The 17,018-nt window shown below is 45.0% G+C and overlaps 1 protein-coding gene across 1 annotated transcript; it reads left to right on the plus strand.

Moving 5' to 3' along the window:
* Positions 1-15,882, plus strand: ANKRD2 (ankyrin repeat domain 2). The gene is made up of 9 exons (XM_083503295.1): positions 1-260; positions 1,657-1,770; positions 4,143-4,286; positions 5,093-5,200; positions 5,806-5,904; positions 13,467-13,565; positions 13,856-13,954; positions 14,729-14,827; positions 15,687-15,882. The coding sequence occupies exons 1-9, from the start codon at positions 171-173 to the stop codon at positions 15,783-15,785; spliced, it is 951 nt and encodes a 316-aa protein (XP_083359421.1). The 5' UTR covers positions 1-170; the 3' UTR covers positions 15,786-15,882.
* Positions 15,883-17,018: the final 1,136 nt, after the last annotated feature.

The following is a 17,018-nucleotide window of genomic DNA, read 5'->3' on the forward strand; positions in this document are numbered from 1 at the left end:
CAAAGGCCTTTGGGGTGGGGAATGTGAACAGGGTCACTTGGGCAGGGTCACTTTTAAGTCAGCGGCTGTGAACGGACAGGAGCAGGTCCACAGAGTCCTGCATAAAGCTTGGGAAGAGAGCATAACCAGGATCAGGGGGAGTGTTGGGGAGGATTCACAACTCCAGGATAATGGCAGAGAAGATGGCTGTGGACCAGGGGGTGAAGTGGGCAACAGACCTGATTGAACAGAAGCTGGCCCTGGAGGAGGAGGAAGAGCAGGTGAGTCTTGGGGATGCATTCCTGGGACTCAGGAGGCAGACCCAGTGGCTGTGCTGGATGGGGCCTGGATTCCTGGATATCCACGGGAGGGAGACTTGACCCACAGAGAAGGATCTCATGTTCTTGCCAACCACAGGAGATGGGACAGCTTTACTATGAAGTGGTGTGAAATGGTTGTTTCGAAGCAGCCGATTTATTTCCTGTAACCTCCTTTCCATGTAATTAGCAACTAATATATTGGAAAGGGGGTCACCATTTTGACTGTTCAAGTAAGGGATGTTTAAGGCTGGCACTGTTATCTCTGCCCCAAATGAAAATGTAATAGAAAAAAGACGGTCACGGAATGCAGAAATTGCACAAAACAAATGAAATACCGTGAAAATCCCTAAAACAAGAAGTAATCGACTATAAAGATTATCTTGTGGAAATCAACTAAATAATAAAAAAAAATCAAAAAGCTTAAGGAAAAAAATTAGAAAAACCTAAAACAGAACAAAGCCTTAACGGGATGCCAGCTACAAACCTCGTTTTACTGAACTATTCAGTTTCCTCAGAAGGAAATAGAAAAATCATAAACTTTAAATGACCAAAATTCAAACAAGGGTAGAACCCGCAAAATTCTGACGTGTTTATAATCCTAGTTCGACCTAGGTAAAATAAAGCGTATTAATAAAGGATTGAGGACTCAAAAGTACAGTTTCTAATACTCAATTTACAAAAAAAGGTTTGAAAACCTAAATGGCAAGTTTTAAACAAAGCTCACTTGAAGAGTGGCTTATTTATTTGGTTGCGTTTATTTCATGTGCTTTAGACAGTTTGTTGTAGGCAACCTAGTAATTATGCAGTGGTTATTCTGGGCAGCTTCAGAGAGATGCCCCACCAGAGATCATGGGGAGAAGAGGGAAATAAGGATAACGCTGAATGATAAACTACCCCTAGGGCAGGCATGTCCAACTTTCTAGAGACTGCGATCTACTCCCACTGTAAAAAAAACTGTCAGTGATCTACCCGTTCAATTTACCAAAGTTGTTGAGCTTTTTTTAGGGAGCAAAGTTGTTGAACTGGTTTTTTTTGGGGGGGGTCATGTGATCGATCGCGGACCCCCCCTGCAATCGACCAGTAAATCGTGATCGACCTGTTGGACATCCCTGCTCTAGGGCCTCAAAAGAGACTGATGTGGAACATGGATGGCTCTGGGAGAGACCATTTTGAGGCTGACAGCAATTTTCATGAAAAGGGTCTCTCATGAAAACCAGTCTGCTTATCATTGTGATCATAGAATACATCTAATTTTTAAAAATGCGTGGAAAGAGAAGCCGCAGCTCACTACACAGTCAAAAGAAACGAGGTGTGGGATGTTGCAATGCTTTTCCTGTCTCCTGTTTGCTTCACCCAGAAACACCGTTCCTGCCCCACTGCAGAACCGCCGGTCGTGGCCCGGCTAGATACCCCACTTCTGGAGGATGAGAAGAAGCACGGGCCTCTCAACAAAGGTCTTGAGGGGCTTAAGGTGAGAGAGGCTGCAGCCCTCAGTGAGGCTCTTGTATCCTACTCTGTTGGGCACAAAGCTTTATAATGTATGAATTTATAATACTCCTGGGGGTATCATCCAGGATCTATCAATCCAGTAGTCACACGGATCCAGTGGAAGCGTCTTAAGTTGTCTTTCCTGGCGTTATAAGCCATGCCATGTTAACGGCCTTTCCCGTGTAGTGCTATGGTTAGGGTAAAGCAGCAAGGTTGGGTGAGGCCTGGGTTCAAATCCCCGCTTAGCTCACTGGGTGACTCTTTGGCCAGTCACTCACTCTGAGCCTAATCTGCCTCCTCACAGGGCTCTTGTGAGAAAAGAGACAGCCTCAGCTCCTTGGGGGAAAGGTGGAATAAAACAATACTAAGTCAGGAAAGACCCATTACGGAGTATGCCTGCTTATGGTCTCTCTTCCTTTCCCTGGGCATACATTCCAGATGAATTCCCAAGTGCCTTTCCTGCCCTCTAGTGGCTAAATACTTCCACCGTTCCCTAATATTGGTGTGATAATAATCAGTGATATTATCAGTGCTTTTTCCCCATAAAAGAAAATATTTAGGGGTACTCTCATTTTCCTACTCATATTGAAATACTGCCTCTCAATGAGGCCAAAGTCAGATTCACAAAATGTTCAGGGGTATGTTTACCCCTGCGTCCCCCCAGAAAAAAGCACTGATAATAATAGCCTTCCCGGGTACAACGCCCCTATCCTGACTCTAGCCAGTGCTGGCCCATCCGTGAGGTAAAAGCGGGTGACTGCCTTGGGAAGCAGGATCTGCAGATCCAGCCTCTATTGGCCTATCAGTACTGTCTACACCAGGCATAGGCAAACTCAGCCCTCCAGATGTTTTGGGACTACAACTCCCACCATCCCTGACCACTGGTCCTGTTAGCTAGGGATCATGGGAGTTGTAGTCCCAAAACATCTGGAGGGCTGAGTTTGCCTATGCCTGGTCTACACTAACTGGCAGAGGCTCTCCAGGATTTCAGAGAGGATGAATCTCTCCCAGCCCTACCTAGAGAGGCCAGGCATTGAACTGGGGCTTTCTGGGTGCAAAGCAAAACACCCTTCCAGCGAGCTATGGTCCTTCCATAAATCTCTGTATCAGTAGGACTTGGGTTCCTTCAAGCTCAAGTCGGACCACCAGCCATATATTGCAGCCTGCCCACTAGGTGCTTGACAGCCTCCCCTCCTCAATTTCTGCCATTCCCTGACAGGCAGCCAAGCCAGGAGATTTACAGAGCCCCGATGGGCTGTCATTCAAGATCGATGGACAGCCAGGATGCAGCTTGGCAGGGCACAAGCTACGCTGAGTGGTTTTTTCAGTGCAGTACTAAAAATAAACCCAACACGGTAATATAGCAAAACAGTACATAAAAGTAACGCCGTTTGATCTGGCACCAGAGCAGGAAAGTTAATGTTCTGATAGCTACATAGGAAGTTCTGGGCGACATGTGCCATTATTAGGTACAAATTCTGCCCACACCACCAGCAAGCCCCACATGGTAAAGAGAAAAGTCGTGGATATTCCTTTTATAATCTCCATTTCCTGCAGGAAGTTTCATTTCATAATGAGACAGCTGGGACTCTAGTTGGCCTGGGAACCCAGTTCTCTCATGCCTTTGGGGGACAAAAGAAACACACTCTGCATATGCTCAGATATGCTCCTGCATGCTCTAGGGCCGAGCTCTCTCTTTAAAAAGGGCTGAACCCATTGGCTCCATTGCAGAATGCTGCTGTTCCCAGACTCAACTGAACTCTGCTCCACTGTCCTCAGCCTAGCAGGATATCTTGCTTGGAATCTGGAACAGTCCAACCACCTCCCCCCTTCTAGGATCTTTCAGACAGGCATTCAAAGGAAGTTGCTCTCTTGGTGAGTGAAAGGAGAGAAGCCAGCATGAGTCAGCTGGACTTTACGTTGCTCATCACAGTACCAATTTTAAATGTGAGGACTGGAGTAAACAAAGACAAAAATATTCCATTTGATCAGCAAGCCCTTGGTTACAATTAACTGGCCGAGCCCGGCCCTACCATTAGGCAAAGGGAGCATTGTTGCCTTGGACAGGAAGCAGTGGAAGGAAGAGCTGTGTTGATGACATTGCCTACCCTGCACCTCCTGAGCTCCTTGGCCATGTTGGGAGCAAGATCAAACTTCCCATCTACTTAGCAGCTGCACATGGAAAGAGGGGCATCATCTCATCCTTCGCCTCTGGGCAGGGCCTCTTGGGCCAGCCCTAACTGGAAAGCAAAAGAAAGGGGTGGGGCAGAGTGGATTTGCTGCTAAGGGAGGAAATAAAAGCAGGGATTTAGTCCTAAGCGAGAGTTTTTCTTATAAATCTCTCTCCTCCCACAGGGCCAGGAAAGGGTGCGGAAGAGCTCTGTGGACCTGAGACGAGAGATCATCCAAGTTGGTGGCACACAATACCTCTTCGAGTTGCGCAAAAAGCCTAAGAAGAAAAAAGAGGAGAAGAAACCAGAGCCTGAGCCAGAGGAGATTGTAAGGGGTGGGGGGAGCTTCTATAAGTGGGAGGGGGGGGAAAGGGACTACGGAGGCGGCAGCAGGGAGAGCCTGAGATTCACCCAGGAGCAGCCTCTGGGAAGCAGAAGCAAGATGGCATAGCTCCAGTATAAGGGAGTTGCCTTATACTGAGTGGGCTTGTTGGTCCACCTAGTTCAGTATCACCTACTCTGACTGGCAGCATCTACCAGGTGCTCAACAGCTCTTCCCCCAGGGAGGAGTCCTTGGGCAAGGTCCCATGAGTGGGGCCCTCTTTGCTGTCGCTGTTGTTGCCTCTGCCCACTTGATTGCCCTCTTCCTTTGGCCACCATCTACCCAGCTGTCTGGAGGGAGAGGGCAGAGTGTGGTGGGCCTCCTGCTCTCTCCTCCTTGCTCTTATCCCTGCTCACTTGCATACTGGCAGCGTCAGTAAGGAGGAAGAGCAGCAACAGCCACAGAGCCCAGGGGCTTCAGCGGTTGCGGGTGGTGGAGGAGACCCTGCTGGGGGGGGAGGTGCCCAAGGACCCCCATCTCCAATGCTCACCCTGCAGAGAGCTAATTGTGCTCCCAGAGCCCTCTCAAAATGCATACCCCATCCCATGGGATCAGGGATAGCTATGCCCCTGCTCCTTTTTTCGGAAAAGCCTTTGTGATGAAATTTTATTCATTTTTATGGTTCGTTTCCTACAATTTATATGCCGCTTGATTGTTTTAAAAAAGAAGCTTCTAAAATGGTCCAGGCTCCTCGCCGTGGGCTTTCAGAGCTTTTGCAACACCCATTGCAGCGTTGACCCTTTCCCCTGCAGACGGGCCCTGTGACGGAAGAGGACTTCTTGAAAGCAGCTGTGCAAGGCAAGGTGCATGTGGTGGACAAGTTCCTGGCAGACGGAGGATCCCCAAACGCCTGTGATGAGGTATGACGCAGGGAGCAGAGCTTGTTCTTTTCATGAAATGCCTTCAAATGCCATCACCCTATTCAGAGAACCAACCATCTCCACACTTGGGATAAGGCTTACAGCAGAGTATTGGTGTGGGGGTGTGTGGGGGGGTGTGGCTTCTGCAAGCAAATCAGGTTAATAATAATATAATAATAATTTATTATTTATACCCCACCCATCTGGCTGGGTTTCCCCAGCTACTCTGGGCGGCTTCCAACTGAATATTAAAAACAATACAGCGTCAGATATTAAAAACTTCCCTAAACAGGGCTGCCTTCAGTTGTCTTTTAAAAGTAAAATAGTTGTTTATTGCCTTGACATCTGCTGAGAGGGCGTTCCACAGGGCGGGCGCCACTACCAAGAAGGCCCTCTGCCTGGTTCCCTGTAACCTCACTTCTCGCAGTGAGGGAACCACCAGAAGGCCTTCAGCGCTGGTCCTCAGTGTCCGGGTTGGATGATGGGTGGTGGAGATGCTCCTTCAGGTATACAGGACCGAGACCGTTTAGGGCTTTAAAGGTCAGCACCAACAGTACTCAATCACTATGTCATGTGAAGAAGCCCTAATTCTGTCCTTCACTTAGTTCCGCAGGACAGCATTGCACCGTGCCTCACTTGAGGGGTACGTGGAGATTGCAGAGAAGCTTTTGGCCCATGGAGCCACTGTCGACTTCAGAGATCGAGTAAGATAACCCTTCATTGCATCATTCTGTATCTATGCCTGCTCATTCCCCACCACCACTACCCTGCTATCTCCAGCTATGCCCATGTATGCTTCTTCTAAGCCACTACTATCAGTTTCATCTCTCTGGTACAGGGGTAGCATTTACTGGGTGCTCCAGGTAAAAGAAAAAAGAAAAAAAGACCGGCATTGTGTTGTGTTCTGAAAGCAAAGGAAGGACTGGACCCTGATTAGTACAATAGACACGAGGCTTGACCAGCAAGACCCTGGGAGAAAGTGCGCATCCCACTCCCTGGCCCAGGTTGTTTTTATTCACAAAAGAACTTTAACACAGCATTTGTAAGAACCATTCAGATTTCCTCTGAGCATTTCAAAAAATCCCTACATGGAGACAAAGTCAGATCTGAGGAAGCCTCTTAACTACAAAGAACTATTTACTATTTGAGCATGCATACATGTTTAGGCTAAATAAACAGGACCCAAGGAGGAATGCATTTAGCAAACCCCGGAGGTAATAACCCACAGTAAAAGGAAATGCAGGCATTTTACCACCTCCATGTGAATTCTGTTCCTGGCCCTAAGATCTACCAGTACCTAAAGATTACCAAAAGCTACCTCCTTCAAAGCTACCTCCTTAAGTCTGGTAAGCAACTGGTCTGTGCAGAATGCTTTACATGTGACTGTCAGGCATAGAGAAAATGGGGCAGAGATGCAGAGGCTTGTGGGATTGATCAGAAATCATGTTGATGACCCAAACCCAGTCAAAGCAATGCTTTCACCGCTGACACAACGGCTTGCTTCATTTTTTTTTTTTTTTATAATTATTAAAGTTTTATTAGAAAAAGAATTCACATTACATGACAAACTTCAAATATATATATATACATATCATTAAAAAGTAGAAAAAGAGAAAGTAAACAATCTTGAAAGAAGAAAATTGCCAATAAGAAAACATTCAAAGGAAAAAAAGAAGAAAGAAAAAAAAACAAAGAAGAAAAGAACGAAAAAAAAGGAAAAACGATAACAAAGACAGACTTCCGTTCGGCTTGGTCCAGGAATACACAATCATTAAATGTACTTTGCAGTAGAACATACAGTAGCGTTTATACATCGACGGTTTAATTATCTTCTGCTGTTATATTACTAATACCCATATTGTTCTCAACGTAAATTAAAAATTTCTTCCATTCATCTTTAAGTTTCGCAGTATTATTTTGCCTGAGTTTCTGTGTTAATCTCGCTAGTTCTATATATTGATATAATTTCACTTGCCACTCTCCAGTCGTAGGCATGTCGGGGGATTTCCATTTTTGTGCAATTAGGATTCTCGCCGCGGCTGTCGCATATTGAAAAAAGGTTTGATCTGGTTTTTTTATTTCCTCACCAATCATACCTAGCAGAAACAACTCAGGTATCTTGGGGAAATTATATTTTAAAATTTTTTTCAGCTCATCATAGATCTTTCCCCAGAATTCCTTTACTGCCTCACATGTCCACCACATGTGGAAAAAGGTCCCAACCTTCTCTTTGCATCTCCAACAGCTATTATCGGCATTTTTATACATCTTTCCCAGCCTAACTGGGGTCAAGTACCAGCGGTACATCATCTTCTCTAGGTTCTCTCTGAGGGTTGCACACGCTGTGAATTTTATACCCTTCCTCCAGAGTGTCTGCCATCTATTATAATCAATATTATATCCAAGGTCTCCATCCCACTTCACCATCACGCCCTTCACCAAATCCTCTCTTGTGTCCCATTCCAATAATTGTTTATATAACTTGGAGAGGTGTTTATCATTGCTCTCTAAAATTTCTATCTGAAATCTTGATTTTTTATCGCTCATCCCCTGTTTCTTATGCTCACTCCACAGTGCATTAATCTGGTGGAAGTGAAACCATTCTTTTATCTTATCTTTCAACTCGTCATAGGACTTCATCTTCCACCCCTCTTCTGTCTTAGTTAGCAGATCTTCATAAGTCCATCTTTCTCCCATCATATTCGGTTTTTTTATTTTAACAATATCCACTGGGGAGAGCCACCAAGGGGTCCCTTTTTCAATCAGCTTTTTATATCTATTCCACACCTCCAATAGTGAACCTCTGATTATGTGACTAGAAAACCCTCTGTGAATCTCCCCTTTCCCCTGCCACAGATAGGCATGCCACCCGAACCTAATATCAGAACCCTCCAGATCCAATAGATCAGTATTTCTGAGGGTGGCCCATTCCTTTAACCAGCTTAAGCAAGCTGCCTCATAGTATAACCTTATATTCGGTACCGCAAATCCGCCCCTCTCTCTTGCATCTGTCAGGTATTTGAGCTTTATCCTGGCTCTCTTCCCCTGCCAAATGAACTTAGTCATAATTCTTTGCCAATTCCTAAAACGGGTAGTACCTTTGATTATAGGAATATTTTGGAACAAAAATAATAACCTTGGGAGGATGCACATTTTAATCGCCGCCATCCTCCCCGTCCAAGAAAGCTTCAGCCTCTGCCAAATGTCCAAATCCTTTTTTATTTCCTGCCAGGTCTTATCATAATTGTCTTCGACCAGATTTATATTTTTTGGAGATAGCCAAATTCCCAAATATTTTACCTTATTCACTATTTTTATACCAGTCTTTTGTTCCAATTGAATTTTGTCCTCAGTAGCCAAATTCTTTATCATAATTTTTGTTTTCTTCCTGTTTAATCTAAATCCTGACAGTCTGCCGAATTCCTCTAATAATTCTATCACCTTACATACACTGTCCACTGGATCTTCCAGGGATAGGACTAAGTCGTCAGCATATGCTTTTAACTTAAATTCTTTCTTTCCAATTCTTATCCCCTTCACCCCCACTGCATCTCTTATTCTATTTGCAATAACTTCCAAAACCATTATAAAGAGCAGGGGGGATAAGGGGCAGCCCTGCCTTGTACCTTTCCCAATCTTGAATGATTTTGTTAGGCTGTTATTCATAATCAGCATAGCCTGTTGTTCCGAATAAATTGCTTTAATTCCTCTCAAGTATGGGCCTTCTATACCAGCCTTTTCCAAGCATAATGATAAGAATTCCCAGGAAACATTATCAAAAGCCTTCTCGGCGTCTATAAAGATTAGTGCGGCTGGGATGTCTATCCTTGTATCTAAATATTCAATGATGTTTAATATATGACGCACATTATCTTTCTGATGTCGATTAGGGAGGAATCCCGCTTGGTCTTTATGAATATATTTCATTAATAACTTCTTAAGTCTGCTTGCCATTATATCGGCGAAGATCTTATAGTCGTTGTTAAGCAAAGAGATTGGCCTATAATTTTTTATATCTGTTTTCTCAGTTTCTGATTTTGGAACTAGAGTTATGAATGCCTCCTTCCAGGAGCCGGGAATTTTCCCTCCCTGGAGGATGTTATTGATAACATCTCTGAGTACTGGGGCAAGGAGTTCTTCTAATATTTTATAGTATTTTGCGGGTAAACCATCCGGCCCTGGGGCCTTTCCATTTTTCATCCTATTAATAGCTTCCTTCACTTCATTTACAGTAATTTCCTTATTTAAACTTACTCTATCCTCTTCCGATATATATTTTCCTCTTTCCTGCTCCAAATATCTTTCGATTTCTGATCTGTCTTCAGTTCCTCTTTCATATAACGTTTCGAAAAACTGCACGAACCTTTTTTCTATTTCATCTGGGGCTTCTATGATGTTATCTTCTATTATTATTTTACTTATCACACTTTGCTTTTTCCTCTTTCTCAGCTGCCACGCGAGTAACTTCCCCATTTTATTTGCCGATTCAAAAAACCTCTGCTTCATATATTTGATTCTCCAATCTATTTCTTGATTTAGTATTGCTGAGTATTGGGCCTGTAACACCTTTAAGGCACGAGTGGCCTCAACATCTGCTGGATTTATAGTCAATTTCCTCTCGTAATTTCTCAATTGTGTGAGGATTCCTTCTTTCTTTTGTTCTCTTAGTTTCCTCCTAAGATTATTCTGTTGAATCAAAACCCCCCTCATGACTGACTTACTGGCATCCCATACAATATCTATAGTGGGTTCCCCCTTCAAATTCAAATCCAAATAATCTTTTAAGGAGCCCTTAACCTTTTCTTTCACATCCTCGTTGTCCAGTAGATTTTCCTCCATCCTCCATCTATATTGTCCATTAGGCCCACCCTTAATTTCCATTACCAGCGCGCAGTGATCAGAAAGTGTCCTGGGTAGAATTTCACATCTTTTCACCCTTAAGATAAGGTTTCTCGTTACCCAAATTTGGTCAATTCGACCCCAACTTTGGTGGGGTTCTGAATAATGAGTGAATTGTTTAGAAGTAGGGTTTTTGTGTCTCCAGACATCAACTAAATCTAGATTATCCTCTAAGTCCTTGAAAGATTTCGGCAATTTTCCTCTATTAGGTTTCCCCCTCTTTACGCTCCTGTCCAACTCCGGTACTGGCACACCATTCATATCCCCGAGCAGGATTAATTTATGTATTTCCAATTCTAGTAGGATTCCTTCAAGCTTCTCATAAAATTCTGCTCTGTTTTTATTTGGGGCGTAGACCGTCACTACATTAATTTTTTCCCCTCTAAAATTTAGTTGGATCCCTAAAATTCTTCCTTCCTCGTCTTTGCAAATTTGTACGGGGTCCCACTTCTCTTTTACATATATCACTACCCCTTTTTTTTTATTTGCATCCGAATTGATAAATTCTACTCCTAATTTTTTGTTCATCAAAATATGTTTATGTTTCTTCGCAATATGGGTTTCCTGGAAGCAAATTACATCATAGTTTTTATTTTTCAGCACTCTCTCAATTTTATTCCTTTTAACTTTCTCATTCAACCCATTCACATTCCAGGATAAAAAGTTTAATGTGTGTGTTATTGTTTCTCTTTATCTATTACGATTTCTCTAGCCGAGGTCCCGAGCTAAACTCTACTGCCTCTATTACCTGAGAGCTCCCCCTCCTCTGCCGTCTCCGCTCCCACCACGGCTTCGTCATCTTCTTCATCTGTTCCCTCCGTCCCCCCCTCCCCCTCTCGCTCCCGCCCCCCCTCCCCCCTCCGCCCCCTCCTCAACCTTCTCCCTGCTCCCAGGCCTATTCTCTGGCCTACCCAGATCTTTCTCGTACCTTCTCAGAAACTTCTCAGCCTCCTGTATGTCCATCAATCTAAATTTCTTATCCTTGTAGTGAAAGGTGATCCCTTCCGGGAACTCCCATCTAAATTGTATCCCCTTTCTCTTTAGAGCAGCTACCACCTGTTTATATCCCTCTCTTTTACGTAATAACCGGACCGGTATTTCTTTATAAATAATAATGGGTCTCCCATCAATTCTTAATCTATTGTGATAGCTCTTCCTTAAGATTAGGTTTTTCATTTCCGCTGAGTTAAAAATCACTAAGCAGTCTCCCAAGAATTTGTTAGTTCTAAAATGTTTAGGTCTTGACATCCTAAAAACGTTCTCTATGGTAGGAGCCAACTCTTCCTCCCTTATATCTAGCCATTTAGACAGTTCTCTAATCATTTTCCCTCTTATATCTTCATTTCTTTCCTCCGCTACTCCCCTGAATTTCAAGTGTAGCTGCTTTTGTCGCATATCTGCCATGGCTAGGTTGTCCCATATCCTGTCTTGTGAGCTGCTTAACTCTCTTAACTCTTCTTTCACCTTCATTGTCTCTCTCCTCTGCTCCCTTAACTCCTTCTGTAATTTCTTGTTGGATTCTTCGATCAAATTGGACTTAACAGAGAGGTCCTGGATTTTAGCTGAGAGTTCCCCAACTGCTCCCTCTATCCTTTTGTCAATTTGCTCTTGCATCTCTCCTAGCTTATGTTCCATACATAATGTATTTTGCTTAAATTCCTCCTTTATTCTCGCCCACAAATTGTCTAGATCTTTGATTTCTTCCTGGCGGGACCATTTCCTCTCCCCCGGAGTCCCACCCCCCTTCTTCCCATCCTTTCCATCCTTCCCCGCCATTACCAAATTTCCTCCACCCAATTTCTTTACCCTCCCTCTCCTGCCTTCCCCTCCCCTTGAATCCCTACTTTAAGTTTCAACAAATATCAACAATTACAGACGTGAACAAAGAGGTAATGGAGCAGTTTTCACCATCTAAAAATGACCAGGCTCTTCAGGGCTAAGTCCAAACGTAAAGTTCCAAGCACCCTCAAGGCTGAGCTCTGTATCAACGTCTTTACCAGCGTCTATACTAAAAAAACGGATTTGAAGAGGGATATCATAGGAAGGCACAAACGATGCAAAGCGGAGTAATTCCGCCTTAAAGTCCCGGCGTTATCTTTCAAGTTCTTCTCACCAATCCCCTTTCCCCCACTAGTCCTGAGTCACGAGTCAGCAGGGCTTTCTGTCCAATCAGGTCTTAAAGGTATATACTCCACTTTCCGATCCAATTCCAAAACCCATTGCCAGTGGGTAGCCCCCAAACAGAGGCAAGAGGTGGAGAAAAAAAAAGGAGAAAGGGAGAGAAAGAGAGGCAGCAGAGGCGCAAGGGGGAGGGGGGAGGAGGAATGACGGTACCTCTTACCACCACCTCTCTCCTAAAATAGTCCGTTCACTCCTCAAAATTCTCAGGGGCCGCTCTTAATACCCTTCAGGGACGACCAAAGGCACCTCAGGGCTTCCTTATGTCCATTACAAAATATACAAAAAATAGAAAAACAAAACAAAATATAAGAGTAGAAAAACAATTTAAGCAGTTTAAAATCCAATTGACGTACAACGGCTGGGAACAGCGTTAGGAAAACAGAGGGGTTGGCTAATGCCGCCTCCCCCACTTAGTCAGTTTTTGTAATCAATTAAGGCTTTTTAGGCAGGCTTTTTAGGCAGGCTTTTTAGGCAGGTATGCCGCACTTCTGGTTCACAACTTAAAGTTCACTCACTCAGACAGACTTTAAATGGAGCGTCCTCAAACCGCCGACTTCCACCTGCGCCATCTTAGTTCCATCGCCAAGTAAACTCCTCTATACACTTCCAGAGAAAAAAGAAAAGAGTCCCAGGCAGCACACAGCTCCACCATTAGCTTTACGCTTCAAAGAAAAACGCGTTCTAAATGAACGCTGCAACACACTGCGTATGCCTTTCTTCTCTTTAGGAGGTCCGTCGCCTCTCCTGGCTGGAGCTCGAGGCTTCGCGTTGCGGGGGCGGAACTATCCCCAATTGCGCTAGCGGTCTCCGTCTTCACTCCCTCACAGAGCAGAGAGGTGGTCTGACCGCTTCCACGCTGCAGGGGGCCAATCTCCCAAGGGTTCCCCCCTTAGAATTTTTCGGGTTCGCTGCGCCCTAGCGACTCCCCAGACCTCCGCAATGCCAGAAGAACCAGGAGCTGGCTCTCTGCGCTCCCTCCCAGGTCGCGACCGGAACCGGAAGTTCATTTTTCATAATTCCTCATAGCAATCTTACATGACCACTACAGCTTTGTTATTTTAAGTAATGCTAGGAGATGCAGTTGCATGAATCTCAAAAGGTTTGGGGCAGGGAAGGAAGGGGGTGAACACAGGTGCAGGAGGGAGAGGTTCTCCTCTTCTGATGGATGTGTTCTGCTTGCCAACAGCTGGACTCCACAGCCATGCACTGGGCCTGCCGAGGAGGACATCTGGACGTGGTGAAGCTGCTGCAGGAGAAAGGATCCAATCTCAATGTCAAGGACAAGGTAAGGAAGGTGGGGAGTCCAGGATTTGGTTCATGGTGGGAGAACAGCACTGTGGGAGGAACTCGGCAAGCAGACAATGGTGGGGGGAGGAGATTTGTGTGAGAGGAGTAGAAAGAAGGAGGTTTTAAGGGACTGCGGGATCTTGCAGCTATTCTGGATTAACAGGAAGGTGGTTCTGTTCTGGTCCTTCCGATAAGAACATGATGAAGCACATGAAGGAAGCAGGCGCACTAACATGAAATCATGTTTTCCCTTTCTCGCTCCCGTCTTCACCACCTGCCCAAATCCAGCTTCTCAGCACCCCACTGCATGTGGCCACCCGTACTGGCATGGCGGAGATTGTGGAGCACCTGATAAACAATGGAGTGGATGTCAATTCCCGTGACCGGGTAAGAGGCACATTGTGTGGTTGCTTATTGCAGTGCACCCTGCTCATCTAATTCCAGTAACTCAGTGTGAGTCTAGGCAGTACTTGTACACACACACAGGTTTGTGTAGGAATCACACGAATCCGTGGAAGGGCAGGTTATAAATATAATACACATTACATGGATACACAAAGTCCTTTCTATAGGGAGGTGCATGCAGGCACACAAAACAAAACAAAAAGATAAAAGGAAAGATCAAGTTTTAAAAGGTGGTATATTAACTTAATAATGTTAATAATATCCCCTTCCTTACTGCCTTCAGTTCCTGAGTCCTATGCCTCATTTCTCTTCTTTTCATTGAAGGCTGAGCTGTCCTGTATACCAGCGGTTCTATACCTCTCTAGTAATTTTAGCTAGGGATGCACCAACCAAGAGATCATCCATGGATATTCCCTAATCCCCAGAGTTAGTACCTTCCATCCATTAGAATGGGGAAATTGCAGCCTACTAGGTCGATGGCACGCAGAAAGGCTTTACGTTCAGCTGGCTTAAGTCTTTCGTGGTACAGTATTTGCCATGCTCTTCTCTCTTTAGCGCACCAACTGATCTCTGTCCACAAAGCTATCTCTACTCAGTGCACCCAGACTCTCGTTTCGAAGAACTTGATCGATCTGAATTGGATGAGCAGGCGGATAAACTAACAATTTCTGCTAGTCTTATGAGCAGTGAGCATAAGTGTTCTGGTGGCTGCCTGTCCTTGCCTTACACATAGTGGTGCTGCCATGTCTGTTGCAGGAGGGAGACAGTGCCCTGCACGATGCTGTGCGCCTCAATCGCTACAAGATCATTAAGATGCTGATTCTGCATGGGGCAGACATGATGGCCAAAAACCTGGTGAGTGTTGCCCCCTTGTGGCTTATGCATGGAATAACAATGCAAAGTACTAGATTCAGGTAGGTAGCCGTGTTGGTCTGATGCAGTCAAAGGAAATTAAAAAATTAAAAAATTGTCCAGTAGCACCTTAGAGACCAACTAAGTTTGTTATACCCAGAACAAACTTAGTTGGTTTCTAAGGTGCTACTGGACAATTTTTTAATTTAATGCAAAGTACATCTGCTTCCCAATATGTCCTTTTGATTAATCATGGTTTGTGTCCAGGCATAGGCAAACTCGGCCCTCCAGATGTTTTGGGACTACAACTCCCATATATCCCTAGCTAACAGGACCAGTGGTCAGGGATGATGGGAGTTGTAGTCCCAAAACATCTGGAGGGCCGAGTTTGCCTATGCCTGGTTTGTGCTCTTTGATGTCACTTTCAACTCTGCTTTTGCCTGCAGAAGTTTTGGGGCAGCCATATGGCTTTGTTTCCAGTTGGTGCATGTCTCATGGTCTCCTGCTATACCCCAGATGCTCTTGGTTTAGGGCTTCCCCCCTGCTTTCCTTGTGCTATAGTGCAAGGGTGCCCTCCCAGGGGCAAAGTGATATCATTGTGGAAGCATTGCAGAACAACTACAGTAATAAAGTGGAATGATGTGGATGCTTCAGAATAAATCCACCACTAAGGCACTATTATTGTATCAGTGACATGTTTCAGACTACATTTGCAAAATAAATTAAAATAAAATAAAAATCTGTCTGGAGGAGACCCCAGAAGCATGCTTTATTAATTTCAGGTGCTGCCTGTGTCAGTTTTTTGCAGTCTGTTGGTTAGAAGCTGCGGTTTTGTAACCCAAGGATGCTGGTCTTTCCACAGGCTGGGAAGACACCCACCGACCTGGTGCAGCTGTGGCAGGCAGACACGCGGGAAGTGCTGGAGAAGCGAGAGCCCGAGGCAACAGAGTTGCCAGCATGAGCAAACGGACAAAAGATGGAAGTCCAAGCAAGGACGGTTCTGGACTTGGGAGAGGCTGTGCCATTAACACTCAATAAAGAACCAAGCAAACAAAAAACCCGCGGGAATCTGATGTCCTCTTTGGGTTGCTGTGAAGCAGGAGGTGCCTAACTTGTGGCTCTGCACATACTGTGGGGCTCCAGGGCCCATCAGCCCCAGCCAGCATAACTATGGGAAGTGGAGTTCAACAACTTCTGGAGGGGTGAAGGTGACCCACTCCTTTCGAAGTGCATAATGGGCAGAAATTCAGCAAGTCGTTTCTCCTATCAGCCTCATGTGTGACATTTTTGCCAGCCCCACAGCTGTTACAGGAGCAGGGACTTTCTTAGGTAAACTAGTGCTAATGTTATATCCACTAGGTCCAACTGAGCTGAGCTATCCACAATGCCTGTTTGATCCAGCTCCATATTATTCAGATAGGTGCACGATGGCAATTTTGCCCATGAGATGCTACAGTCCAAAACTGTTTGCACTCTGTTGCATGGGGACGGAGGGGGCATATGTGGAAGTCAAGATTCAAAGCATCTCCTAGGGATTCTAATGTAACAGTGCATCTTTCCTCAAGTAGTGGGGAAGGCTCGGAGCCTGAGCAGCAGCAAAAATCTCAGTGTGGGCCTGATCTGAGCTGCTATGATTGAATGACTGGAGATGAAAACTGGCTGCAAATCAAAAGCTATTCCAGGAATGAAGGAATGGTGAAAGAATCAATGGAGACCCAGCAGGCTCATATAACCATCTGCATGCAGATCTTTGCAGAGTCTTTCATTGTCTATACCCAGAACCTCCATCCTGTGTATCTACTCACTAACTACAGTAGCTGGCAATAATATATCTGCCCCAAACCCCATCTCCTCTACCTGTCACACATGGAATACAAACATATGTCACATTAAATACCAACTTCTAGCAACTAATGCCAAACTGGCTCAGCAAAAGGAGATAAGACCTGCTGTTCAAGGTACAGAAATTCCTGGTGCCTAATATTAGGACAGGGACGCGGGTGGTGCTGTGGGTTAAACCACAGAGCCTAGGACTTGCCGATCAGAAGGTCAGTGGTTTGAATCCCCGCGACAGGGTGAGCTCCCGTTGCTCAGTCCCCACTCCTGCCAACCTAGCAGTTCGAAAGCACGTCAAAATGCAAGTAGATAAATAGGTACCGCTCCAGTGGGAAGGTTAACGGTGTTTCCGTGCGCT

The sequence above is a fragment of the Podarcis liolepis genome (genome assembly GCF_965112155.1).
Source record: "Podarcis liolepis genome assembly, chromosome: 5".
NCBI classification, from domain to species: domain Eukaryota; kingdom Metazoa; phylum Chordata; class Lepidosauria; order Squamata; family Lacertidae; genus Podarcis; species Podarcis liolepis.

Coding starts and splice junctions, on each gene's coding strand:
- ANKRD2 (XM_083503295.1), top strand. CDS start 171: ATGGCAGAGAAGATGGCTGTGGACCAGGGGGTGAAGTGGGCAACAGAC. Junction 4,287..5,092: donor AGCCTGAGCCAGAGGAGATT/GTAAGGGGTGGG, acceptor TTTCCCCTGCAG/ACGGGCCCTGTGACGGAAGA. Junction 5,201..5,805: donor CCCCAAACGCCTGTGATGAG/GTATGACGCAGG, acceptor TCCTTCACTTAG/TTCCGCAGGACAGCATTGCA.